General features: G+C 48.5%; 1 protein-coding gene across 1 annotated transcript in view; it reads left to right on the top strand.

The window, feature by feature from the left end:
- The window catches only part of KIF13B (kinesin family member 13B), a 184,690-nt gene that overhangs the window by 3,642 nt on the left and 154,262 nt on the right, over positions 1–26,786 (top strand). The window contains 1 exon segment of the mRNA XM_083432843.1: positions 16,058–16,151. Within this exon segment, the coding sequence (XP_083288969.1) occupies positions 16,058–16,151 (94 nt within the window).

The following is a 26,786-nucleotide window of genomic DNA, read 5'->3' as shown; positions in this document are numbered from 1 at the left end:
TGGCCTCATCCGTTCCATCCGCCCTGTTTTCTCACACGGGAAATCCCCAACACCCTGAGAGCCCAGTGTGGTGTAGTGGTTAAGAGCGGTATAATCGTAGTCTGGCGAACAGGGTTCGCTTCCCCGCTCCTCCACATGCAGCTGCTGGGTGACCTTGGGCTAGTCACACTTCTCTGAAATCTCTCAGCCCCACTCACCTCACAGAGTGTTTGTTGTGGGGGAGGAAGGGAAAGGAGAATGTGAGCCGCTTTGAGACTCCTTTGGGTAATGGTAAAGCTTGGATATCAAATCCAAACTCCTCCTCCTCTTCTTCTTCTTCTTCTGAGGCTTTGAGACCCGTTGGCTGCCTTCATCTGGTTTAGCTGGCCAGTTGAAGCTGTGTCCTGGGATGTGGTTGCTGTCACATGCTAAGGGTTTGGGTAGACACCAGATTTGGACAAACCACCCCAGAAGGAGCAGGACATTTCCCCCTGCAGAGGTTCACACCCTCCCATAACACCCCACACAGAGAGTTCTAATGCACCTTTGAAAACAAAGGGTTTTCCCTCCCCACCCAACAGGTATAGACATGCCCCCAAAGCAAGTCTGCTGCTATCTTCATCCCTTAGAATCATAGAGTTGGAAGAGACCACAAGGGCCATCGAGTCCAACCCCCTGCCAAGCAGGAAACACCATCAGAGCACTCCTGAAACTTGCCTTCCTGGCTCAAAGGCAAGGAAATTCGTATTTCAAAGAGACAAGCTTTGCATATTAGCAAACACTTGGTGTGGGCTGAGATTGCCTGTTTGTTTTTGCTGTGCTGGAGTGGAAATTTGGGACTTGCGCTGGCCATGAACTCTCATGGAATCGTGGAGTTGTAAGGGACGCTCGAGGGGGGGGCCCCTCTAGTCCTACCCCCTCCAGTGGAGGGATCTTTTTGCCCGATGTGCGACTCAAACTCACAACCCTGATCATAAAAAGTCTCAAGCTGTACCGACCGAGCCCTGCAAGGGCTCTGCAACTCACTATGCGGAATTATTGCAAAGTTTGCAACAAGATAAGGCATGGAAAAACATGCCGAAATGCCGTGTAATTGGGTGATATCCAGGATCGCTTGTACTCTGAGTAGACCCATTGAAATCAACCAAAACCATTAGGTTTGTTCCGAGGGTGGCTAAACGCTGAATGTTGCCCATGGTAATAATAATTTAGTGGTGGTTTGCTGAAGTTTTTGCAACGGGAACGTTGATGGGTGTGAAACCTTGGAAGCTTTTTCTCCTGAATGTGTGTGTGTGTGTTTTAAACAAAAAATTACTATTGTGGATTTGTCATCACCTGAGGGCAAAGGGGCCAGACAGGCAGGTTTCATCTCTGAGCTTGCAGAACATCTGTTTCCTTATTACTTATTGATACGCTGGCTTTTTAACATTTGTGCTCCTGAGCCGGGGTAGAAGATCCCTCTTCTGAATAGCTTTTGTGCTAAGCTGCCAGGCTTGTAAAGCTTGCAAGTCAAGAAATATCAAATTGGGCTTTGGGGCAAAACAGGTTCGTCCCCGTCCCCCCAACCCCACAACAGAGCGCAAAAAGGCCCCTTTACAGCATCAACCCGCTGCCTCCTTTCCTTCCATTGGCCTTCCAAAAATGCTATTGATCGGGTGCAGGTTCCCACCTCCCGGCCCGAAAATGCCCTCCTCACCCTTGGCATGCCCAGCACATTCTCCTCTCCTGGTTCTAAATTGCTGGCGCAAACTTGGAAGACCTAAGGCGAGGGGCTCCCACATTGAAGTGGGTCAGAAAGCAGCGACTTTTACCACCTCTCCTGAACTGGGGGTCAGGGGTGTGTTGGTGGGGGGCTTTGACGCAAGCTTTACCTGCCCACCTGTTCTTTCTCCCCCAAATAAGCTTTCCGCCTCTTCTCCTTACAAGGGGATTTTACGAGACATCGCAAGAGCAATGACGGCTCTCAGGCTTTGGCTGGGGGATATTAAGGAACAGTGGCGTAGCGTGGGTTGTCAGCACCCGGGGCAAGGCAAGTAATTTGCGCCCCCTAACCCGGGGCAAGGCAAGTAATTTGCGCCCCCCCCGCTGCCCCCCCAGATAGTCCCTCGCTCTCTCTCTGCACCGCACCGCACGCCTGGCACCCTCCCCTCCACAGTGGGCGGTGACCCGGCGGCTCGGATCGGATTCGCACAGCCAGCACTGCAGTGAGAGAGAGTGAGTGAGCCAGGTAGGGGCAGAGAGCTGCGAGTGCGAGCGCCCCCCCCCAGATGTTGCGCCCGGTGCGGCCGGCCCCCCCCTGCACCCCCACGCTATGCCACTGTTAAGGAACCCCCTTCCTTAAAAGTGTGAAACCGATTATAACCAGAAGACTAAACAGGCTTGCGTCTGTCGGAGCTTCGCTTCATTCCTTCCGACGCCCGTGCCCTTTCCGAATTCTAAATGCGCAAAATATTCAGAATGTACATTAAGCAGAGAAAAGATGGCTATAGGACCAAAGTCGGCCTCTCTTAACCTTTGTTTTTTTAAAAATTCCAAACCCCCAAAGCACAATACTATGCTGCTCCGGCACATGTTATCAGAACGTAGATCTATTTTTACATCTGAAACTTGCGCATGCATGTGACCAGGGGAGGGTTGCCCATAGCTTCTTTAAACTGGCAGATTTTTCCGGGGTTGGGGGGGGGGGGGAAGGGATGCATTATTTCCTACATCAATCCCGCCTCTGTTCTCTTTGAATGTGGCATGCACCAAGGCTCCGTCACTTTGGGGGAATGGTGTCTAAGGCATGCCATTGTTCCATCTAACAATAGCCTTATCAGAAGAAGATAGCTTAGTGATCTCTGCCCCCTGGGCTACAAATACTTCATTCCTTAGGGCCATATGTTCAAAGCTCCCTCCTTTTTAACTCTTCCGCCTTCCAGGGTGCATTTCACCTTTCAAGGTCCAGGCTTCGATTTAGGACCCAGCGGTTTGGTGGCAACAAACAGTTCGGAGACCCGGTCTAGACGTGTTTCCTGGGTTTTCCAAACCACAGTTTAGCAGCCAGGGATGAGCGTCAAGGCTGAGCTCACTTCCACAACATGATGGTGCTAGTTAGCTCAAACTACAGTTCCCAGAAATTGGGAGGTTGGGGCATCTGAGTGAATGTTGGCTTAGTAACCGGGATCTTCAGTATTAATCATTGTTTGTAAACCAGGACAAAGTTTCATGGCGGCTAACAGATTGAGGTTGAATCCTGACAAGACAGAAGTACTGTTTTGGGGGGACAGGAGGCGGGCAGGTGTGGAGGACTCCCTGGTCCCAAATGGGGTAACTGTGCCCCTGAAGGACCAGGTGCGCAGCCTGGGAGTCATTCTGGACTCACAGCTGTCCATGGAGGCGCAGGTCAATTCTGTGTCCAGGGCAGCTGTCTACCAGCTCCATCTGGTACGCAGGCTGAGACCCTACCTGCCTGCGGACTGTCTCGCCAGAGTGGTGCATGCTCTGGTTATCTCCCGCTTGGACTATTGCCATGCGCTCTGTGTGGGGCTACCTTTGAAGGTGACCCAGAAACTACAACTAATCCAGAATGCGGTAGCTAGACTGTTGACTGGGAGCAGCCGCCAAGACCGTATAACACCAATCCTGAAAGATCTTCATTGGCTCCCAGTACGTTTCTGAGCACAATTAAAAGTGTTGGTGCTGACCTTGAAAGCTCTAAATGGCCTCGGTCCAGTATATCTGATGGAGCGTCTCCACCCCCATCATTCTACCCGGACACTGAGGTCCAGCACCGAGGGCCTTCTCGGTGGTGGCACCCGCCCTGTGGAACGCCCTCCCACCAGATGTCAAAGAGAACAACAACTACCAGACTTTTAGAAGACATCTGAAGGCAGCCCTGTTTAGGGAAGCTTTTACTGTTTGATACATTACTGCATTTTAATATTTGGTTGGAAGCTGCCCAGAGTGGCTGGGGAAGCCCAGCCAGGTGGGCATTGTATAAATTATTATTATTATTATTATTATTCATAAAAGTTATATTATTATATTATATTATTATAATATATATTATATTATATTATATTATATTATATTATATTATATTATATTATATTATATTATATTATATTATATTATATTATATTTCATAAAAGTTGCTTGCCATCCTTCTGTACAATGCACTTTTAGGAATATTGGGAAGGTGCTCAGTACCGAGTGTGAGACTCTTAATCTCAGGGTTGTGGGTTCGAGGTCTACACTGGGCAAAAGATCCCTGCATTGCAGGGGGTTGGACTAGATGACCCTTGGTGGGCCCCTTCCGGCTGTACGATTCTACGAAATTCTGTTCTGTGAGTCATTCAGCTCAGCATTGCCTGCACGGGCTGGCAGCAGCTCTCCAGGGTTTCAGACATGGGGTGTTCCCAGCCCTTCCAGCTGTGTTTGGATGTAACCCTAAACCGTGGTTGAGCATTGCATGAACTTTGGCTCCCTGCTCCCTTGCCTTTCTTCCTCTGGCGTGGCTGCAAGCAGGACTCCTCTGGAGGTGGAGAGGGTAGGCTGTGAGCCCAGTGCATGCATTTGTAGCACTGCTGCTCTGGCTTCCTTTAGGAGGGGAGGGTGGGATACAAATTTAGGGAGTAACTGAATCAGAAGCAACAAACCACAGTTCTGTGTGTTGCACTGGAACGTCAAGGCGCACAACAGGGAAAAGGAGCATTTTCCACCCTTCTGGGTGACTTTCCGGGGGCTGCTTAGTAGTGACGATTGGGGCCAGAGGCAAAGGTGGTCAGAGCGACAAATGTAAATTCGATCTTCCCTTAACCTTAACCTTGAGTCCTCAGCTGTTGTTGGACTACAACTCCCATCATCCCTGACCTGCTAGAAAGGGATGTTGGGAGTTGTAGTCCAACAGCAGCAGGGAGGGGGGAACCCAGGTTTGAGAAACACTGGCTTAGTGTGCATGAGCACACAGACACAAATTCCTCTGTTCAGTCAGTGCCAGTATCAGAGTTCAAGGACACATTCCTGCAGACAGAGAAACTCAAGGCAGGGTGCAAGCCGTGTCCCTTGAGGGGGGGAGGAGTAGGGTGCCCCCACGTGCCAGAATGGGAGCCCTAGAGCATGGCCAGGCAAACTAAGGCCCGGGGGCTGGATCTGGCCCAATCGCCTTCTAAATCCGACCAGCGGACGGTCTGAGTATCAGTGTGTTTTTACATGAGTAGAATGTGTGCTTTTATTTAAAATGCACCTCTGGATTATTTGTGGGGCCTGCCTGATGTTTTTACATGAGTAGAATGTGTGCTTTTAGTTAAAATGCATCTCTGGGTTATTTGTGGGGCCTGCCTGGTGTTTTTACAGGAGTAGAATGTGTGCTTTTATTTAAAATGCACCTCTGGGTTATTTGTGGGGCATAGGAATTCATTCATTTTTATTTATTTTTTAAATATAGTCCAGCCGCCCACAAGGTCTGAGGGACAGCCCACTGCTGAAAAAGTTTGCTGACCCCTGCCCTAGAGGGTTCAATTTGCTTTCCCCTTGGGCCCTGGAGTTTCCCCAACCACGCTGTAAAAGGGTACCGCGGCGCCTTATCTGAATTGCCAGTTTTCAGCCGGGCAATTTAGGATGGAGAGGAATGAAATTGCTTGTCCTTCCACGGGGCCACCTCCTCTGTGTTTGTTCTGGTGTTTAATTATACTGTGTGCACTAGATTCCCTGCTTGAACCAAGAAACCTGTTTACACAAGATGGTTAACTCCCTTTCCCGCACAACTCCTGTTTCTGTCGCTTGCATCTGCTGTTTCAGGGCTGTGTCGACTTTGTGTTGTATGCCTCTGAAACGGGAAGGGGACCAACGCGTACATGGATACGAGCTGAAAGGTGAAAAGTTGGAGTCTTCTTAGGCTTACCGTATTTTTTGCTCCATAAGATGCACTTTTTTCTTCCTAAAAAGTAAGGGGAAATGTCTGTGTGTCTTATGGAATGATTGTGTGGTCCCTGGAGCCGAATTGCCCAGATCATGCTATTTTTTTTTTGAAAGAGGGAAGTGTGTGTTGAAACAAAGCCGCTAATCACCAAGCGATCGGGGAGGGAGATAAGGGAGCTAGAGATAAAGGAGGCTGCCTGGGAGGGGGGAGGTATAAGCCCATGGATCCTCAGGATTTTTGCATTGGGTCACCCCAAATTCACCATCAGATCACATAGCGTGTCCATGGCTACAGCCTGCACCAAAAACACACACATCCACTGTTTCGTGGGGCCACAGTGGCGCAAAAACGTGGTTACAAAGCACGGATCTACATGGATTCTCAGGATTTTTGCATTGGGCTAACCCAAACTCACCGACAAATCACATATCATGTCTGTGGCCACAGCATGAACCACAAAAATCATACATCCACTGTTTCATTCAGAATATTTTTTCCCTGTTTTCGTCCTCTAAAAACTAGGTGCGTCTTATGGTTAGGTGCATCTTATGGAGCGAAAAATACGGTAGTTATGCTTGGAATTGTAGAATCATAGAATTGTGGAGTTGGAATGGGCCCTCCAGGGTCATCTAGTCCAACCCCCTGCAAGGCAGGAATCTCAACTCGTTCATATATGGCAGGTGGCCATCCAGCCTTAATCTCATTTTAAAACTGGCCGCCTTAATGTCCAGAGTGCATGTCTGACTACAATCCGCTTTCCCTTGCTTCTGTATCACGAAACCCAAAAGGACATGATCACTTCCTGCCAAGTTTCCGAGTACTTTCCCTTCGTCGATCAATTTCTCCCTGTTGCTGAGGTCCAGGTCCAGGACAGATGATTTCCTTGTTGCTTCTTCCGCCTTCTGGGAAATGAAATTGTCAGCGAGGTCGATGGAGGAATTCGTTGGACTTTACATTCTTGGCAGGGTATGAGTCTCAGCAAATATCAGGGAAGTCTCCCGTGACTGCTATCTCTCTCCTTTTTGAACGTTCGTTAATCTGCTTCTAAACAAAGTGGCAGCCTTCAATTACCTTTTTCTTTCTGAAGACCAGGGAGGTTTTTTAACACAGTTCGTTTTATTGGCTCTGAGTGCCCTTGTAAAGTAGCTTGCACGGCAGGAGAAATGAAATCTTGGAAAACTCTGCAATGGGGAAGCAGACATGTCCCTGTGTAGTTTGTTTCAGCATGCTTAAAAATAGAGCAGTGCCTAATAAAAGCTTTGCAACAACATCGGGATTCCTGAAAGTCTCTTGCACTTGTGAGGCAATTATGCCCATTTTGAGAGAAACTTCTGTAGCTTTGGAGTCCACATGTCTGTTCCTATCAGTAAGAGCTGTTCGACAGTCTAAACCTCAGAAGGTTTAGACAAAGCTTGGATGTCCACCTGTCCAGCATTCTTCACCTGCGATTCCTGCATTTCAAGATGGCTTAGAGGTCCTGTGTGAGTGTCTGGAGGCGGTTGGAGGATGGATGGCAGCTAACGGATTGAGGTTGAATCCTGACAAGACAGAAGTAGTGTTCTTGGGGGACAGGGGCGGGCTGGTGTGGGGGACTCCCTGGTCCTGAATGGGGTAACTGTGCCCCTGAAGGACCAGGTGTGCAGCCTGGGAGTCATTCTGGACTCACAGCTGTCCATGGAGATGCAGGTCATTTCTGTGTCCAGGGCAGCCGTTTATCAGCTCCATCTGGTAAGCAGGATGAGACCCTCCCTGCCCAGAGACTGTCTCGCCAGAGTGGTGCATGCTCTAGTTATCTCTTGCTTGGACTACTGCAATGAGCTCTACGTGGGGCTACCTTTGAAGATGACTTGGAAACTGCAACTAATCCAGAATGTGGCAGCTAGACTGGTGACTGGGAGTGGCCGCCGAGACCACATAACACCGGTCCTGAAAGATCTACATTGGCTCCCAGTACGTTTCTGAGCACAATTCAAAGTGTTGGTGCTGACCTTGAAAGCCCTAAATGGCCTTGGTCCAGTATATCTGAAGGAGAGTCTCCACCCCCATCGTTCTGCCCGGATGCTGAGGTCCAGCTCCGAGCGCCTTCTGGCGGCTACCTCATTGCGAGAAGTGAGGTTACAGGGAACCAGACAGAGGGCCTTCTTGGTAGTGGCACCCGCCCTGTGGAACGCCCTCCCAGAAGATGTCAAGGCAACAAACAACTATTTTACTTTTAAAAGACAACTGAAGGTGGCCCTGTTTGGGGAAGTTTTTAATGTCTGATGTTGTATTGTTTTTAATATTCGGTTGGAAACCGCCCAGAGTGGCTGGGAAAAGCCCAGCCAGATGGGTGGGGTATAAATAATAAATTATTATTATTATATTATTATTCAGGGGGTTGGCCTAGATGCCCTTTGGGGGCCCTCCAACTTTCCAATTTGATGATTCCATCTCTTCCCTCTCCCCCATCTTTGACTACCTTTCTCCTGTGCCTTTAATTCACGGCTGCCCGAAACATTAAAATGGATGAATGGCGCATATTTATAACACAGCAATAATACCTTTTAATTGCTGCGTCGAAAAATTGCTGGGCGAGTTGCCTTTTCATTGCGTGCAATTACTTAGCAGAAGAACGATTAAGCCGAGAGCAAGAAGTGACGCCTCTTTATTATTTGAAAATTTTGTTTACCTTATCCCAAATACTTAGGGCAGATTCCTCTTTCAGTGGTTTTGACCTCCTCGCCCCCACCCTCCTGAGGCAAGGCAAAATTGGAGCACCTTTTGCCTTTCTGACTCTCCTTACTGCGGAGATCTGGGTGCAAGTATTGTATGTTCCCCGGCAGATGTACCCATGCATAATTAACCAGCTAATTACCACGGTCTGAAAATTTTATGAAAATTGTAACCCAGACTTTTATTGTAAGGTTGGCTTCGGAAGAGAGTGTCTCTGGCTGAACAGAAGCCAGTTTTCTTCCGTCTTCTCAAACTCACCTTTTTGTCCACTCTTGAAGTTGGAGACCTGCTTCTTAATTCATTTATCATACGTTTCTGTGGAGAGACTTCAGAGAAGTGTGACTGGCCCAAGGTCACCCAGCAGCTGCATGTGGAGGAGCGGGGAAGCGAACCCGGTTCACCAGATTACGAGTCCACCGCTCTAAACCACTACACCACACTGGCTCTCCAAAGGGCAACGCAAAACGGGTTGCTCTGCAAGTCTCTGAAACTTCGGGAGCGATCCTTCCAGCCACATTTGTTGACTTTGGGCCCGATCCAAGGGGAACATCTTCAGGCCGTTCTTCAAGCTGCGTAGATGAAGGGAAATGCTGCGAGAACAAGAGCGCTGTTCTCACACAGCTTCCCTTCTGCAGCTTCGGCGGCAGAAATTTCCACCGGATTGTGCCCTTGGTTGGCGCTTTCTGCAGCTTCTTCCATGCAAGGCTTTCTGTAGTCTCTCCTCTCCTTTCCCCTCCAGCCGCCGTGGAGTCAGTTCAATTTTCACTCAGCAAAGGCACTTGGAAAACAGCATGTGCTGGTGGGAGAAATGGATTGGAGATGTGGTTGTCTCGTGTAACTTGATTTCCCTAACCGGTGCTGCTGCTTTCGAATCTCTCTCTTTTTGGAATGCCAACTGGCATCCGTTTGCTCCAAGCAGCGGGCTTTAATTCCAGAAATCAAGAATAAATAATAATAAACCTCTGTGGGAGAACTGATCTTCAAGCATTGGCTGCCAGGCCAAATTTGACCCAAATGTTCAGTCTCTGTGGTTTTCAGTCTTGGGAATCCTGAGGTTCTTCAGAGGCTGGCTGAAGAGTGTATGTTTCATGGGAAGATTGGACATCTAGGGAGGGCTTGCAGGATGAGGCCAGGGGCCCATGTAGTCCGACATCCTCTTCTCACAGCGGCCAACTGGATTCCTGTGGGGAACCCACGAACAGGATCCGTGCGTGAGAGCCTTCTCCTTTCCTGCAGTTTCCTTCAGCTGGTATTCCGAAGCCTGCAGATGTCGAGGTCGGGCACAGCCATCGGATAGCGTTCTTTTCCAGGAATTTGTGCAGTCTTCTTTAGGCTGGTAGCCAGACTGACCAGACGAAATGCAATCCATCCACCATTTGTGATGAGTGTTCGAAATTTTGCACCTGGCTTTTGACCACTTGTGACCAAGTGAAGATGCCTGGGCGGTGCTGGGATGGCGCCAGACACGCCCACCATCTGGGGATCATTGGATCTTGACTGTTTTCATGCTCTATTGCCCCATCCTGTAGAATTCTATCAGCTAGACTGGTGAACGGGAGCGGCCGCCGAGGCCACATAACACCGGTCTTGAAAGACCTACATTGGCTCCCAGTACGTTTCCGAGCACAATTCAAAGTGTTGGTGCTGACCTTGAAAGCCCTAAACGGCCTCGGTCCAGTATACCTGAAGGAGCGTCTCCATCCCCATCATTCTGCCCGGACACTGAGGTCCAGCTCCGAGGGCCTTCTGGCGGTTCCCTCCCTGCGGGAAGCAAAGCTACAGGGAACCAGGCAGAGGGCCTTCTCGGTGGTGGCACCCGCCCTGTGGAACACCCTTCCGTCAGATGTCAAGGAAATAAAGAACTATCTGATGTTTAGAAGACATTTGAAGGCAGCCCTGTTCAGGGAAGTTTTTAATGTGTAACATTTTAATGTATTTTTAATCTTTGTTGGAAGCCGCCCAGAGTGGCTGGGGAAACCCAGCCAGATGGGCGGGGTACAAATAATAAATTATTATTATTATTATTATTATTATTATTATTATTATTATTAGATTTTACCTGCACAATTGGAATGGGTTTCCGGAACCAAATTGCTTTTTCTGTGCAGCCTGAGCAGCAGCGGTAAACAGTGTCATAGTTCATTGTTGTCACTTCTCTTCCCTTAAACCCACCGCACCACCCTGCTCACAGTTGTGAAGAATATTCCTACGTTATGAACGGTCTGCGTCACTGACTTTTCTTCTTAACCTAGCTCAAGGTCGTCATCTGAACCAGCCAAACGTTTAGCTCATAATCACAGTCAGTCCGTCATTTGAAAAAGCAAACTTTTGAACCGCCTTGCCCCCAGATGGTAACTAGACATTGTGTTTTGGCGACTGCAAGCTTGGTTTAAGGAGCCATTTTGGGCCTGGCTTATATATGTGAGTTTTGAACACTGTGATGGTTTTTCTGCACCGTACAGCTACAGGAGAGCATGGCATACTTTATAGTGGACCTTTCAGTTTGTGCCTGGCAGCAGTCAGGCCAAACTGGCAGAGGGTGTCTGGACCTTAGGAGGTAATCCTGAAATCTTACTTAGTACAAAGAAATTTTGACTAATCGCAGGGGCTCTCCAGCCAATGAACTGATGAAGGCTTCCCCAAGGGGGGAAAGTTCATAGAATCATAGAGTTGGAAGAGACCACAAGGGCCATCGAGTCCAACCCCCTGCCAAGCAGGAAACACCATCAGAGCACTCCTGACATATGGTTGTCAAGCCTCTGCTCAAAGACCTCCAAAGAAGGAGACTCCACCACACTCCTTGGCAGCAAATTCCACTGTCAAACAGCTCTTACTGTCAGGAAGTTCTTCCTAATGTTGAGGTGGAATCTTCTTTCTTGTAGTTTGGATCCATTGCTCCGTGTCCGCTTCTCTGGAGCAGCAGAAAACAACCTTTCTCCCTCCTCTATGTGACATCCTTTTATATATTTGAACATGGCTATCATATCACCCCTTAACCTCCTCTTCTCCAGGCTAACAGCAGCCGTTCTAGTTTCACAGTTGAAATCTTCTCTTTAGACGTACTCATTTTCTGTGCTTCTGTACTTTGTTTCATTTCAATAGTAGCTGCATGTAATAATGTTCTAGTCTAATCCACGGGTGGGCCGATGCCACATTCTAACAGCGCAATGTACACTGTTGGGCATTGCCACCAACCCTGCTGGTACTTGCCACAAGTGGAGAGGCGAGGATGGAGTTGGAGGGGATACCTCGCCCTGTGAAAGGCAGGCCACCCCAGACTGCAGGATGCCAGCTTGAAATACTGTCATACCTCATGTTGCATCTGCTTCAGGTTGCGTGTTTTCATCTTGCATCCCGCGGCAGCCTGGAAGTACTGGAATGGGTTACTTCCGGATTTCGCCGCATACGCAGAAGTTACCAAATTGCATCGTGCGCCTGCGCAGACGTGGCGCTTCGAGTTGCAGGTGTTTCACGTTACAGATAGGCCTCCGGAACGGATTCTGTCCGTAACACGAGGCACCACTGTAAGCTGTGTGGACCAGATTGCTGGGGAACAACAACATCTGTCTGTAGGCAGCCAGCGTAGCAGCCTGTCAGTATAGTTTTTGCTTATTTATAAACGGGGTTTGGAGGGTGTCCATATCCCCATCCCCAGCAAACTTAGCTTTTTGCCACATGCTTGAAGACATCTGCATCGAAAAAATCTGTTGGGTTTTTGCTACACTGACATTGGGTACGCGGGTGGCGCTGTGGGTTAAACCACAGAGCCTAGGACTTGCCGATCAGAAGGTCGGCGGTTCGAATCCCCGTGACGGGGTGAGCTCCCGTTGCTCAGTCCCTGTTCCTGCCCACCTAGCAGTTCAAAAGCACGTCAAAGTGCAAGCAGATAAATAGGTACCGCTCTGGCGGGAAGGTAAACAGTGTTTCCGTGCGCTGCTCTGGTTCACCAGAAGCAGCTTAGTCATGCTGGCCACATGACCCGGAAGCTGTACGCCGGCTCCGTCGGCCAAAAAATGAGATGAGTGCCGCAACCCCAGAGTCTGTCACGACTGGACCAAATGGTCAGGGGTCCTTTTACCTTTACGCTGATATTAGGAGCCAGAACTCACCATTGTGGAAAATTGCGCCTCTCTCAAAATTAAAAATGGTTCTCAGGTAATGAACGGCACTGTGGCTTATGTGAGAGGTATTTTGAAATGCATGTTAAGTACTCTTCCTGAAATGAAATAGCTAATTCCAAATGTTTTTTGAATGGCCATATAATTACGGAAGATCAAAGGTACCGAAGAAGTATACCTCACTTACTAGATGTATAGGGATTTGGGGACAAACCTCAACTTTCTGCATTCTCATCCCAAACCAGCAACCTCCTATGTAGGATCTTCCAGCGTTTCTTCTGACCTTGCTGTGTCCGTTGAATGGAAAGGGGCCGTCATTTCCTGTGTGGACTGATGTCTAGGCTACACCTGTAGCGAATATTTCCCAAGGTGGTGATGGGAATTTGACACCCGTGGCTTTTTCCAAGCATAGCAAGCCGATAATTATCTCGGGATGGAATTTTCTTTCAGTTTCGGTGAAGCGAAAGAATAGCTCCTTTTAGGACCCGTGGTAGCCCCCTCCTCTCACCCAACCCTTTCCCCTTCCTGAGATATTCCTTATCTACAAATGGCTTTTCTCATGGCCAGGTTACCTGTTAAAGGAACCCAAACCCAAACTTTCTATCAGAAAGCCTCCTTCGGACGCCAATGCTACGCTCCGTAAGGCAGAGTGGGGTTAGTTCCGGGAATCCAATTTCTTTTTGGGAACCAGCCTCAAGAGGGATCCAAATTCATGAGGACTACCAGCATGCTTCGTTGGTGCTTCGGCATTTGGAAATCTTGGGATTTCCCCCCCGCCCATGCCTTTGCAGTAGAACAGTGTGTAGCACGTTCCTCACCTCCTGCATTTGAAAGCTTACAGCCTAGCGACTTAAAAATCCCAATTAGTGACAGATTGGAGGTGGGAGGGAAGGCAATGGTAGATTAACCGCCATAGCAGGTGTGCACTTCAAAGGGACACTCAGAAGTGGAAATAAAACCTATTTGCATTTCCCGGAGAAAACCCAGGGAAAGCGTTATTCTCGGTGCATAGCCTGGTGATTTCAGAAATGTCTCGCCATATTTTCCATCTGCCTCCACACCCTACTGGCCTGTGGACTGGCTATGCCCCCGAGGCCTTGTCATCCTGAATTTGTCGTCTTGGTGTTTACCTTCAGCGCAGCAGGGAAAGGAAGGGGCACGGACCCACCGGAAAGCTGAAACTGTCACAGTGGCCTTGGTTGGGTGGGAGAGAGGGTTAGGAGACCCTGTTCTGTGGGCGTGATGGGCAAGTGTTGGGGACAGTGACGGAATCCATCCATTTGCTTATTCGATTCCATTTGCAGCCCTGTTCAGGGAAGTTTTTAATATGTGACATTTTAGTGTATTTTTCATCTTTGTTGGAAGCCGCCCAGAGTTAGGCCCTAGCCTAACCACTGCCCCGTGTCAGATCTGATCAAATCCACTCCTGTCATTTCCACGAGATTCAGTTCAGTCCGTTCCTATGCTGCTCTGTTGATACGGCAGACCAGTTTTTATTTAGGGAGAGAGAGGCAGGGATGGGGGTCTCCAGTTGTTCAGCCTGGACCATATCAAGACAACAAGGTCTTCAAACAATGGGAATGAAATGGAGGCACCTGCTCTGGTTTCTTGTGCAAAGACGTAGACCGGAGTTGGGCACGATCTTCTGCAACAGCCTTCTCTCTAATCCAGCAGTTCTCAACCTGTGGGTCCCCAGATGTTGTTGGACTACAACTCCCATCATCCCTGAGCTTTGGACTTTCTATCTAGGGGTGATGGGAGTTGTAGTTCAACAACATCTGGGAACCCACAGGTTGAGAAAGGCTGCTCTAATCTGTATTCTGACCAGTCCTCCATATATCTTGGACTATGACCCTGTGCTTGCTGAGGCTTGATGGGAATTGTAGTCCCAAACATATCCACCATGTTGTTCTTCTGCACTGCACCTGCTGTTATGCTATAGCCTACCTGGAGGCTCGTAAAAGCCAGAGACTCCCTTGGAGGTCTTCTTTTCGGGGGCCAACATTGACCTTTCAAGTTTGATTTTGTTTTTAGCGCGGCTTTGTTAAAGCAACCTTCATCCATGGGGATGGAGGCTTGGGCAGGAGCAGCCGGAAGTTCATAGAAAATATATTAGGAATAAATCGCATGCCTTTTTCGTGGTGGATGTAGAATCACAGAACTGTTCAATCCCCTGCAATGCAGGAACCACGATGTTGCAGTTGTTCTGTAAGAGTCTTATCCAGAAACTCTTAAATTTTCAAGAGTCTTGGTGTGTATGGACTTAGGCTTCTTTTACGCCCGTGTGGCACTGGTGGGGCAGAGGCCTGCTTTGCTGCTTTCTCGCTTGCCTTGGGCCAATATCTGGCTAAACAGCTGTGTGGAAGCCCTTTGCCCCTCTTCCTGCCCACTGTGCCAGCCTTTGGGGCTCGTTTGCCAGCTGCAAATCGCTCCGCAAGTCCTTTCCTGGTGGCATCTCTATATAACTGGGGGAACGCTGCTGGAACAACCCAGGAGCTTCTGTGGCCAAGTGCGAAGCTGGAGATGAACCCACATGCAGCTGCCTGCGACAATGTGGGTGAGCAGTCAGTGTGAGGCCCTTAGTTTGCGCCAGGGGGTGGGGGCCAAACAGGACCCAAGAGGCCAAAAATCTGTATGGAAAGATTGATATTAAAACACATCAGCAGGAGGATCAGTGAATGAACACCGGCGTATGAAAGACATTTTCGTCCGATTTGATTCGCTATATTTCTGTTTGATTTGCTATGTTTTCCTTCAAATGAATCACAAAGCGGCAAAAGATAAATAGCAGTAACATCCCAGAACATCACAAATGCAGCGTAAATTACACAGAATAGATGGCAAATCATCTGTGAAACATTTACAAGTCATCATTAAAACAATTGTGGCCTATGAAACTCTGTTAACGAAACAAAATAAGCCATGCAGCACACAGGAGTCACTGCGTCCTTCTTGATCTGTAAAACAGATATAATAATAATAGCTTCAGAGAGAAATCAAACTTATAGATATAGCTTTAACTTGAGGAAGGGAGGAGCACAATGAACGGTATATACAAGCAATGATTTTTATGAAAATGAAAATAGGATAGGAATATACAACTTTTGAACTGCAAGGAAGGGCGCCGTTGACTGTTGCAGTTAATAATTATGACGTGTGTTGTAGGTTATCAAGCAACTAAATAAGAGCAGCGCAAAACTAGCCGTATCTTTTAACCTGACTTTCAAGCATCTGGGTGAATTGGGAAGCTCAGCAGAAATATTCCAGCAGCACCACGAAACGCCTCTGATTTTAAGGCAGGCTTTTGACATCCTCTTGTCTTCCCCTCTTTTTTTGTTTCTAATAGAAATAGACCTGCATACGAAATGTGTGGTGGATGTGGACGAAAACAAAGTTATCCTTCATCCTGTGAACACGAACCTTTCGAAAGGAGATGCCAGGTAAGTCTTCATTTTCCTCAGGAAGGAGAAAGGAGAGTGTGGCGGTGCTGGTTTAATTGGTTTGCGACTGATGCGATTTCTTTTCTTGTGTATTTGTGTGCATAGCTGTCAACTGCCCCTTATTTGGCGGGATACTCCCTTATCCCAGCGCCGTGTCCCACTGCTGTCCCTTATTGATGATGTCCCTTAAATTTTCCGGGTTTCAAAGGAAGCAGCTCCTCTCCCTCCCTCCCTGCCGGCTAGGGAGGAGGGAGGCTCCAACTGTGTTGCTTGGCTGCCCAGCCCACCCCCCTCCGGCCCCCTCTCACCAGCCTCGGCCCCCGGGAGCCCCTCCCTGCCGGGACTGGCGGGAGCCTTGGGCCCTTCCGCCACCATCCTCCCCCTGAGCGTCTCTGCCTGGGGCCTCCCCTCTGCCCTATGCCGCCACGCTCACTAGGACGTACTGCGGCTGTGCCACCGAAGGACCCAGATGAGATGGGCAGCCTGGCATGGTCTATGAATTGCTGAGGAGCCTTGAGAGGAGAGCGAGGGCAACCATGGAGAAAGCAGTTCAGAGAGAGGAGGAGGAGGAGGCGGAGGCAGGTGTTCCAAGGGCTACAAGGGAAGGACCGCAATCGCTTCTCCCATAGATTTGTAATGGTAGACTAGCATAGATGGTCTGATCTGTGGGTTTACTTCAGGCGCTCTTCCCCCCCCCTCTTCCTCCCGCCCCACCTGATGGAACTGAGAGCTGCAGATGGAGCACGAGAGAAAAGATGCAGAACTGCAGCAGCATCTTCGTAGCTTGGACTTCGTTTTGCGCGAAAAGTGGTTGCTGCTTGTAGTTCTTTAATTGCAGTGTTTCATCAGCTGGTGTCTTGAGCAGCAACCTCTTGAAACGAAGGGCTAAAAACCGGCGCCGCTCTCCAAAATTATCTGGTCCCTTTTAACTTCGCATTTCAGCTGGTTGACTAAAATCCCTGATTTTGGCTGCTGGTCCCTTATTTTCAAGGCTGCTGGTCCCTTATTTTCAAATCTGTAAGTTGACAGCTATGTTTGTGTGTGGCAGATACAGGAGACTGGTTTTTTTTTTGCTTCCAGCCTAGCAACCCTCCAAACACGTATTTTCGTCATGCTTCGCTACGTTTCTGAAAACGTGGTTGAAATATATTGCTGTTGTAAAAATGGCTGCTGCTCCTCCCTAGCTCATATTTCCAACCCCAGCGTGGGGAGTTGCTTAAAACTTGTCTGGTTTCGTCTTCTTTTCCCTCCACCCCTCCTTCCCAGGGCATAAAATATGACTGTTTTCAATGTGACAGCCGGATTTGGGGCAGGCTCACATGTCATCTTGTTAGAAGGGAACGTATTCAGACATTGAAGCAAATTTGCTCTCCTGGCTAGTGGGGGAAGGCAGGGAAATTAATAGGTCCTGATTGGAAGGCGACGACGGGTGTCGCTTCTGGATGTTGGGGTAGAGAGGGTTGCTAAATGTCGAGAGCCTTTCTGTGAGTATGGAAACCAGCTCAGCTTTGCCCCAGCTGGCGCCTTCGTGATGTTTGGGACTACCTCTCCCATGAGGCTGATGGGAGCTGCAGTCAAAAACATCTGGAAGTTGCCAGCTCTAGTCAGGCTGCTGCTGTTGGACCATGGCTCCCATCAGGTGGTCAGGGCTGAGAGTCGGCCGGCCATTTTGTTTTATTCATTTGATTGGTGGGCTGGTGTATTTCTCCCTCTGCCCTTCAGCCATAAAAGCCCTTTAGAGCGGCTTGCAACGATCAATAATAAGACAGACATGTGTCTCAGAGACATGGGCTCTTGAGGGTTCTGTACTGTAGCCCACCAAGGCCTTGATTCAATAAGCTCCCTCTGCAATATGTCAAAGAGCTTGTATTAGTTTTCCTTAATCTCTGACCTCGTATTGACCAGTCCCCCAGAAAACATCCATATCCCTTTCTCTCGGGAGAATATCTGTTACACACATGTCTATGTGCACTTCTTGCAAACGGCAGATATTTCCCTAGCAGCCTGGGGAGGAGATCCTTTCACAATCTTGGCCGAAGAAGATCCCCGAGGCTGCAATTTTATACCCACTTACCTGGGAGTAAGCCCCATTGAAGTTACTGGGCCCTGCTTCTGAGTAGATGGGTATAGGATTTCACTGTGCATCTGAATTCATGGAATCGTAGAATTAGAGACTTGGAAGTGTAATCTCATCCGACCCCCTGGAATGCAGGAATTTGCTCCCACTAGTTATGGATGGTTGTGAACCGGTTCCTTTCCACAAAATCACACATACGATGCAAAGTCCAGCCTGAGATGCTGCTTTGCGGAGTGATAAATCCCAGAGAGCAGGTGAAATTCCAGATTCTGGTGTGGCTATGTCTGAGCTGTGCTGCCGTATTATTAATGCTCTCCTTAAGTATTACTCTCCTTAAGTAGCTGGTTAGCTGAAGGCACGTATGACGTGTATCTCTAGTAGCAGAGATGAAAAGCAAGGTTATAATCAAGCTCACGCGAATGGTGCGATTCTGCAGAAGCACAGGGAAAAACTGCAAAATGTGCAGGATTCCGCTTACGGAAAATATTCGCTAACAAAATGAGTTTCGGTAGGGACCAATGTCAGGTTCTGTGGTTAGGCAGGAAGAACCAGATGCAGAAATATAAACTGGGGGACACCTGGCTTACTAGCGGTACATGTGGAAAGGATCTAGGGGTTTTTGTGTGGACCACAAGCTCAACAGTGTGGTGCAGCAGCAAAAAAAGCTAACGCTATTCTAGGCTGCAGCAACAGAAGTCTAGTGTCCAGATCAAGGGAAGTGATGGTACCACTCTATCCTGCCTTGGTCAGACCACACCTGGTGTCCAATTCTGGGTACCACGGTTTAAGAAGGATGTTGACAAGCTGGAACGTGCAACCAAGATGATCAAGGGTCTGGAAACCAAGCCTTATGAGGAACAGTCGAAGGAGCTGGGTGTGTTTAGCTTGTAAAAGAGGAGACTGAGAGGAGATATGAGCCATCTTCAAATATCTCAAGGGCTGTCACATGGAAGATGGAGCAAGCTTGCTTCCTCCCGCTCCATCTTGGAAGTTCGTATTTATAAAAACAGCTATAGTTGGAGCTTGACCGTCTTTCAGTATGAGAAGATCTGAGTAAACAACCAGGCTTGAGAGCCCCTAGAATGGCACCTGAGGCAGGATCCACTGTTTGTGACAGGCCACATGGGCTGGGGGCCAAAGCCCCTTCGTGTTGCAAAACTTTGAGCCCCCCAACATTATCAAGAGGCCATCATATTCTGGCAGCGTTGGTGTCTTTTGCTCTTCTTGTTCCGCTCATATAAGCTGCCAGCATCTATTCTGTTTGTTGCCGACGAGGGTGTCCGGATTCTACTACAACTAATCCAGAATGCGGCAGCTAGACTGGGGACTGGGAGCGGCTGCCAAGACCCACATAACACCGGTCTTGAAAGACCTACATTGGTTCCCAGTACGTTTCCGAGCACAAGTCAAAGTGTTGGTGTTGACCTTGAAAGCCCTAAACGGCCTCAGCCCAGTATACCTGAAGGAGCGTCTCCACCCCAATCGTTCTGCCTGGACACTGAGGTCCAGCTCTGAGGGGCTTCTGGCGGTTCCCTCCCTGCGAGAAGCAAAGCTACAGGGAACCAGGTGGAGGGCCTTCTCGGTGGTGGCACCCGCCCTGTGGAACACCCTTCTGTCAGATGTCAAAGAGAACAACAATTACCCGACTTTTAGAAGACATCTGAAGGCAGCCCTGTTTAGGGAAGCTTTTAATGTTTATTAGGTTTTTGTATTTTAATATTCTGTTGGAAGCTGCCCAGAGTGGCTGGGGAAACCCAGCCAGATGGGCGGGGTATAAATAATAAAGTATTATTATTATTATTAGGAGAGAAGGAGTGAGGTAGAAATCTGGAGGAGGTGTGGGCAGCTACCAGCCTTCCATGTGGTCCCTAGAAGCAATTTTCAGGCAGGATCAGGACCTCTGTGGACTTGAACTTGGAGCTTCTCGATTTCGTTGACTCAGCTCCTCATTGCTGGATTGGAAATGGATGGGAAGTCCATGCTTCCCTGCAGGGAAGACTGTGGAAACCAGCACAGACTAAACACCATTTGGCTTCTGCCTGGCTGGTAGAAAACCACGAGAACGAGGCTGTCAAACATGGGAAGCTCTGGGAGCAGCAAAGGAACATGCAATTAGGATTCATGGCTTTGGGGTGGCCCATGTTTTCGCGCTGCAACTTTCGCTTCTGTGAACTAAGCCCACTGGCTTCAGCACGGGGCAAAGTTCACACTCCCCTATCAGGATCACAAGGTTGGGTTGTGTGCTTTGAAGGCTGGCATCCGTCCCGGCGTCTGAGCAAACAGCCCGAACAGCTCCAACGCGGATCTGAGAAACCACAGGGGATGTTGTTGTTATTGTGGCGGAGGCTTGCAATGCAAGGAGGAGAGGGATTTTTTCCCATCAGGACGCTGTGTTCTGGGGTCACTTCGCCACCTCGGGTTTCTAACAAACAGCGATTGGAGTGGTTAGAAAGTTCTGGGCTGTGCGAGAAGAGACGGTGGAAGAAGATTGGAATTTTTTTTAAAAAAAATCTATTTAGAGAAATATTGTAAAATTAATGAATGTTAGGAAATGTTGGAATGAAATTACATGACTTTAGTAGAAATATTATAAGGAGCTAAGTATAAATAAATTTTAAGGTTTCCATGGTAAGATAAGGTTAAAATAAATTAAGATAACTAAATGATAGAAAGCAGTGAAAGATGGAAAGGATTTGCTGATATAGTTAATAACTGGAATACAAAAAAGGGAGGTGTGAGGAGGTCGAGGAAATAAGTTAATGAAAGATAAGGATAAATATTGGATGTGTTTTTAATTGTTTTTGGGGTTTTTTGTGTTTTGATGTATTGTGTTTTTTTTTCTTTTTGCTCTCTTTTTATGTAATTTTTTCTCTTTTCTTTTCTTTTGTTCTTTTTTGTGCTCTATTTTCTGTAACATTTAAACTTCTAATAAATATTATTTTTTTAAAAAAAAAAAAGTTCAGGGCTGTGCATTCCTCTCTTTTTCCAGATCTCAGGGAAATGCAGTGCTTAGTCGGTCCTGCGTAAGATCGGATCCTTTTTTTTGGGGGGGGGAGGCTGATAGTGCACGGGCTGGGCGTCTTTCAAAGGCTCTGTCATAGCTGACTGCCTTTGTTAGGAGGAGCACTTAAATCACAGATAGCCCCCTGGGCAAGGCTATAATAGCATGTAATTGATAAAGCATCGGAATCAATTGCGGGCTGGCCTGTCGCAGGCTTGGACCGCCTGCAAAATGAACTGCGGTTTGGTTGCATCAGTTACAACCAGCCTGCAACCTTCCTTGAAGGAGCGAGCCGGCTGTGCTTTTCTGCCACACGTGATATGTTGTGAGCTGTTGTAAACAAAATCTGCCATTTTTCCCTTATGGGGTATCCAAGAGCCCATATACAGTCCTTACGTAGGTTCGCTATTGGTAGAAGAAAATAACAGAGGCCAACCAGAGAATATTGAGAAGCAAAGCAGCTCGTAAGCCTGATCTTTATTGATCTGTTGCAACAGGGTGCTCCCCCCAGACGCAGGCAAGGAGGAGGACCCAGAACAAAGGTGTGCCCGTCCTTATATAGACATTTTAAATTCCCTGCCCTGGAGCTCAAGACCACCCCTCCATCATAGCTGTCAACTTTTCCCTTTTCTTGCGAGGAATCCTATTTGGAATTGGGGGATTTCCCTGAAAAAGGGGAAAAGTTGACAGCTATGACCTCCATACATCATACATACATCACAAAAGGAGTGTAACCCAAGACCACCCCCCACAAACATCATACCTACATCACAGAAAAGGTGGTCTACAGCAGAAACTTGAATGTTGTTCTTTTTCCTGTATGCCAGGTTTTCTGATAATGCCGTATCTGATTGCCTTTCCTGGTAATCTGTCACCCTTTGAAATGGTGATTACTAAATTCCTGTAACAAGGAAGGGTTTTTTCACCTCCTCCATCCTTGCAGAGAAACATTTGGTCAGCTTAGGAGTCAAAATGGTTTCCGGACTGTCTTTCTGTGCTGCTTCAGACGTGTGGTTTACGTGTTTGCTTGGTACATTTATGAACATCTAAGACCTTAACGCGGGACGCGGGTGGCGCTGTGGGTAAAAGCCTCAGCGCCTAGGGCTTGCCGATCAAAAGGTCGGCAGTTCGAATCCCCACGGCGGGGTGCTCTCCCGTTGTTTGGTCCCAGCGTCTGCCAACCTAGCAGTTCGAAAGCACTCTCGGTTGCAAGGAGATAAATAGGGACCGCTTACTAGCGGGAAGGTAAACGGCGTTTCCGTGTGCGGCTCTGGCTCGCCAGAGCAGCGATGTCACGCTGGCCACGTGACCCGGAAGTGTCTGCGGACAGCGCTGCCCCCCGGCCTCTTGAGTGAGATGGGCGCACAACCCTAGAGTCTGTCAAGACTGGCCCGTACGGGCAAGGGTACCTTTACCTTTACCTTTAAGACCTTAAAATTCTTATCACAGAGCGAAAGAGACATGCGATGTTGAGGCCTTGAAGGATTTGAGGCCTGATTCCTGCTGTTCTCCCCCTGACCCCCAACTTGCAACAAAACTCTGGGGGAAGAGCGTGTGAACTAGGTCTGCATGTTTATTTCTTAATTCCATTTACAGTTGTACCCTGGATGCTGAATGCCTTGGAACTTGCACGTTTCAGCTCCTGAACGATCGAAAACCGGAAGTGGACGTTTTGGTTTCCTATTGATTTTCGGAAGACGAACGTCCGGCGCGGCTTCCAATTGGCTGCAGGACTCTCCTGCAGCCAATCAGAAGCTGCGTGTTGGTTTTCGAACAGTTCCAGATGTTGAATGGACTCCCAGAATGCATTCTGTTCAAGAACCAAGGTAAGGTAAAGGTAAAGGGACCCCTGACCATTAGGTCCATTCGTGGCCGACACTGGGGTTGCGGCGCTCATCTCGCTTTACTGGCCAAGGGAGCCGGCGTACAGCTTCCGGGTTATGTGGCCAGCAGGACTAAGCCCCTTCTGGCGAAGAAGAGCAGCGCACGGAAATGCCGTTTACCTTCCCGCCAGAGCGGTACCTATTTATCTACTTGCACTTTGACGTGCTTTCGAACTGCTAGGTTGGCAGGAGCAGGGACCGAGCAACGGGAGCTCACCCTGTTGCGGGGATTCGAACAGCCAACCTTCTGATCGGCAAGTCCTATGCTCTGTGGTTTAACCCACAGCGCCACCCACGTCCCCCAAGAACCAAGGTACGACTCTTAAATTTGTACACCACCCTGTACCCATAGATCTCAGGGCAGTTCACAACATAAAATCACAGTATAAAATGCATAATTAAAAACCAAAACGAAGACAACCCAATAATCTACCCTTCCATAACACATCCTAAAATGGCGTTGATTCTGTGGCAGCGGCCAGAGAGGCTGGACAGAGCCAGGAGACCTGGAAATACAGCCTGTCCCTAGCCATGATTTCATGCCATTTCAAAACTTTTAAAAGAACACCAAACATTATGGCGATGAATTTTGACTCGGTGGGCAGTATATGCAGATTATTATTGTAAGTGTTGGCGATGCATAGGGCATAGGGTTGATGCAGAGGTCATTGTGTACGGTGGAAGCATCTGTTCAGAAGGCAGAGCTGGGGAAAGAAGTGTTGGATGTGAAACCGTGCTCGGAAAAAGCCTCCCGGTGGCTCACTTCAATAAACCGGGGCTTTTTCCTCATATGGAAAAACGAATTTTACTCTCGGCACCTTACCCTGGAGCAAAGTGCTTGCATCTGCGGCGGGGAGCGTGTCAGTCATCACATGCCTGGGAACGCTTCTGTGGGAGGAGAGTTTGAAAAATGTGAGAGGGAACCGGGAGTTTCTGTTCCTGTTTTTTAAGAAATGATTTTGACGGTTGCTCCCCCCCTTCTTGAGTGGGGAAGCTGTTCCTCTGCATTTCCCATTAACCCTGACCACTAGCTGTCCTGGCTGGGGCTGATGGGAGTCAGGAATTCTATTGCAGGGCCAGTTATAGCCTCTCCCCTTCTAAGGTTCTGGGTTCTACTCCTGCCCTGCTCCAGATTCAGCTCCCTGTGTAGTTACAATGTGCATATCCGCAGTGACACAGTGGATCGGTGTGTCCGGCTGTTAAGCCGAAAGCTGATCCTTTGAGCCCACCCTGTCTAGCTCTATACAGTCATACCTCGGGTTACAGCTGCTTCAGGTTGCGTTTTTTTGGGTTGCAGACCGCTGAAACCCGGAAGTACCGGAACGGGTTACTTCCGGGTTTCGGCGGTCGCGCATGCGCAGAAGCGCTGAATTGCAACCTGCGCTTGCACAGACGCGGGTTGCGAACATGCATCCTGCATGGAACACGTTCGCAACCCGAGCGTCCACTGTAATTTTATTCTGTGAACCGACTTGAGACCCTCGGATATAGGGTGGTACGCGGGTGGCGCTGTGGTCTAAACCACAGAGCCTAGGGCTTGCCGATCAGAAGATTGGCGGTTCGCATCCCCGCAACAGGGTGAGCTCCGTTGCTCGGTCCCTGCTCCTGCCAACCTAGCAGTTCAAAAGCACGTTAAAGTGCAAGTAGATAAATAGGTACCACTCCAGCGGGAAGGTAAACGGCGTTTCCGTGCGCTGCTCTGGTTCGCCAGAAGCGGCTTAGTCATGCTGGCCACATGACCCAGAAGCTGTATGCCGGATCCCTCGACCAATAAAGCGAGATGACCGCACCCCAGAGTCTGCCATGACTGGACCTAACGGTCAGGGGTCCCTTTACCTATAAATTTAATAATAATAATAATAATCGATCCAAGCCAAAATGGCTGTGATGAGAGTTGTAGTCCAAATCGTCTGGAGGGTGGTGGTGGCTGACGTGCTACTTTTTAACAAAGTTTCCAGGGTGGTCTAGGAAAAAAAGCAATTAATTTTTTAATTAAAAAAAAACAACTAAACAGAAAAAGAAGTATCAGCGGCAGGGGATGAGAGAAATTCAACTTTCAGGGCTTTGAAAGAATCGGAGCATTTTTGCTTCAGTGAACGTCCGAAGGAGAAGCGTTCAGTTATTTTCAGGGGCCACCACAGCACAGGCCCTGCTCCTGGTAGACGCAGGTTTTTCTTGGTTAATCTCAGAGGCTGGAGGAAGGTGGTTGTGGATTGGTGGATATGTTCCCTGAGACAGTTTGAACCCCAAACAGACAAATGAGAGTACTAGTTCAGTCCTCAAGGACATGAACTCTTTGTTAAATCCCTAAAACGAGGGAGAAACTTTCCCCTGGGCGTACTCTGCATAGCTGTAGAGCAAGGTTTTCCCCTTGAGCTCCTTCTGGCAATCTTTGTTGGGTTTAGTCATCCAAAGATGATCATATTAGCGTTTTGTCAACAAACAGCCCGGAGGAGAAATGTGCTTTTTCTTAGGTGGTGTGTTTGGGTCTTTGTTTGTGAGATTTTACACTTTCTAGGTGGGGGGGGGGGGCGGCGGCAGAATTGCCTGTGATTCCCCCCCCCCCTTTTACTAGAAAAAGCTGACTGATAGGTCAATATAACTGGTATAGCCAAACATTTGCTCCTGAGCTGGCCCCTTTCACATATTTTTTTGTTGCAGGAGATTGTTCGCTTTGAGTAAACGTCCAGGTCTCTCATCAAGGCTCTGGAGTCGAGTGCTTCTGTTATATATTAACCCAGTTTAGCCTTGTGCGTGAAGTCTTTTTTTTTTTTTTTTGCAATTCCGAATTGCCCATTAGGGAAACCTCATAGGTGTGGCTACCATGAGCCAATCTCTGAGGAACAGCCAAGATCCTTGTGGAGGTGTTACCGGAAAAATCCGAGGGCTCCCTTGGACAAAAAGTAAAGACACCAACCAGAGTAAATTGGAGCAAATCAGCAGCCTGTAGGCTTGGCCTTTATTTTTCCGGTAACAGAGGAAACCTACCCAACGGGTAATTCTGGTCCATAGACTCCAGTCTTGTGACCATCCACTCTCCCTGGTTGCTGCAACTGCCATTGCAGTGAAATGTCTGGGACCCGGGGCTTAGTGCAAGTCAAGGGGCCTGAGGCTCAAGATCAGCTTCAGCCCCTTGGGTCTCCAGCGGTTGTCGGACTACAACTCCCATCATCCCTGACTACTAGCTAGGGATGATGGGTGTTGTAGTTCCAGCAATGGCTGGGGACCCAGGTTTTTGAGAAACACTGGTTAAGACTTTAAAGGACCAAAGGAAAATAGCAGTTATGTGCAACATGTCCACCCATGTAAACTGGCATCCAAACCATTTTGGATCCGACTTTACGGCCATCTGTCATGGGTGCTGTAGCTGAGATGCCTGCACGGCCTGGGGTTGGTCTAGATGACCGCTGAGGGTCCCGTCCAAGTCTCCAATTCTATGATTCTCAGGCCCATACAACCCACTTTCAAAACAACCAAAACCTTCGCCCTGGAATCGTTTCTTAAGTGCAGGCGGCTGTGTAGGAATTTTTTCTTTGGCGCACTGCGGTGATGAACTGATTACAGTTGGTTGTTCCCAGCTTTGGGTGGTTCGGAGCTGACGATAAATCCTTTTAAATCTCTCTCCACTTAGAAAAAACCCCACTTACCCAGGCAAGCCGGGACACTGAGGTCCA

This window comes from Podarcis tiliguerta (genome assembly GCF_965153285.1).
Source record: "Podarcis tiliguerta genome assembly, chromosome: 3".
Lineage (NCBI taxonomy): Eukaryota > Metazoa > Chordata > Lepidosauria > Squamata > Lacertidae > Podarcis > Podarcis tiliguerta.
Note: the sequence above shows the minus strand (reverse complement) of the source record. Positions and strands in the feature narration are given on the sequence as shown.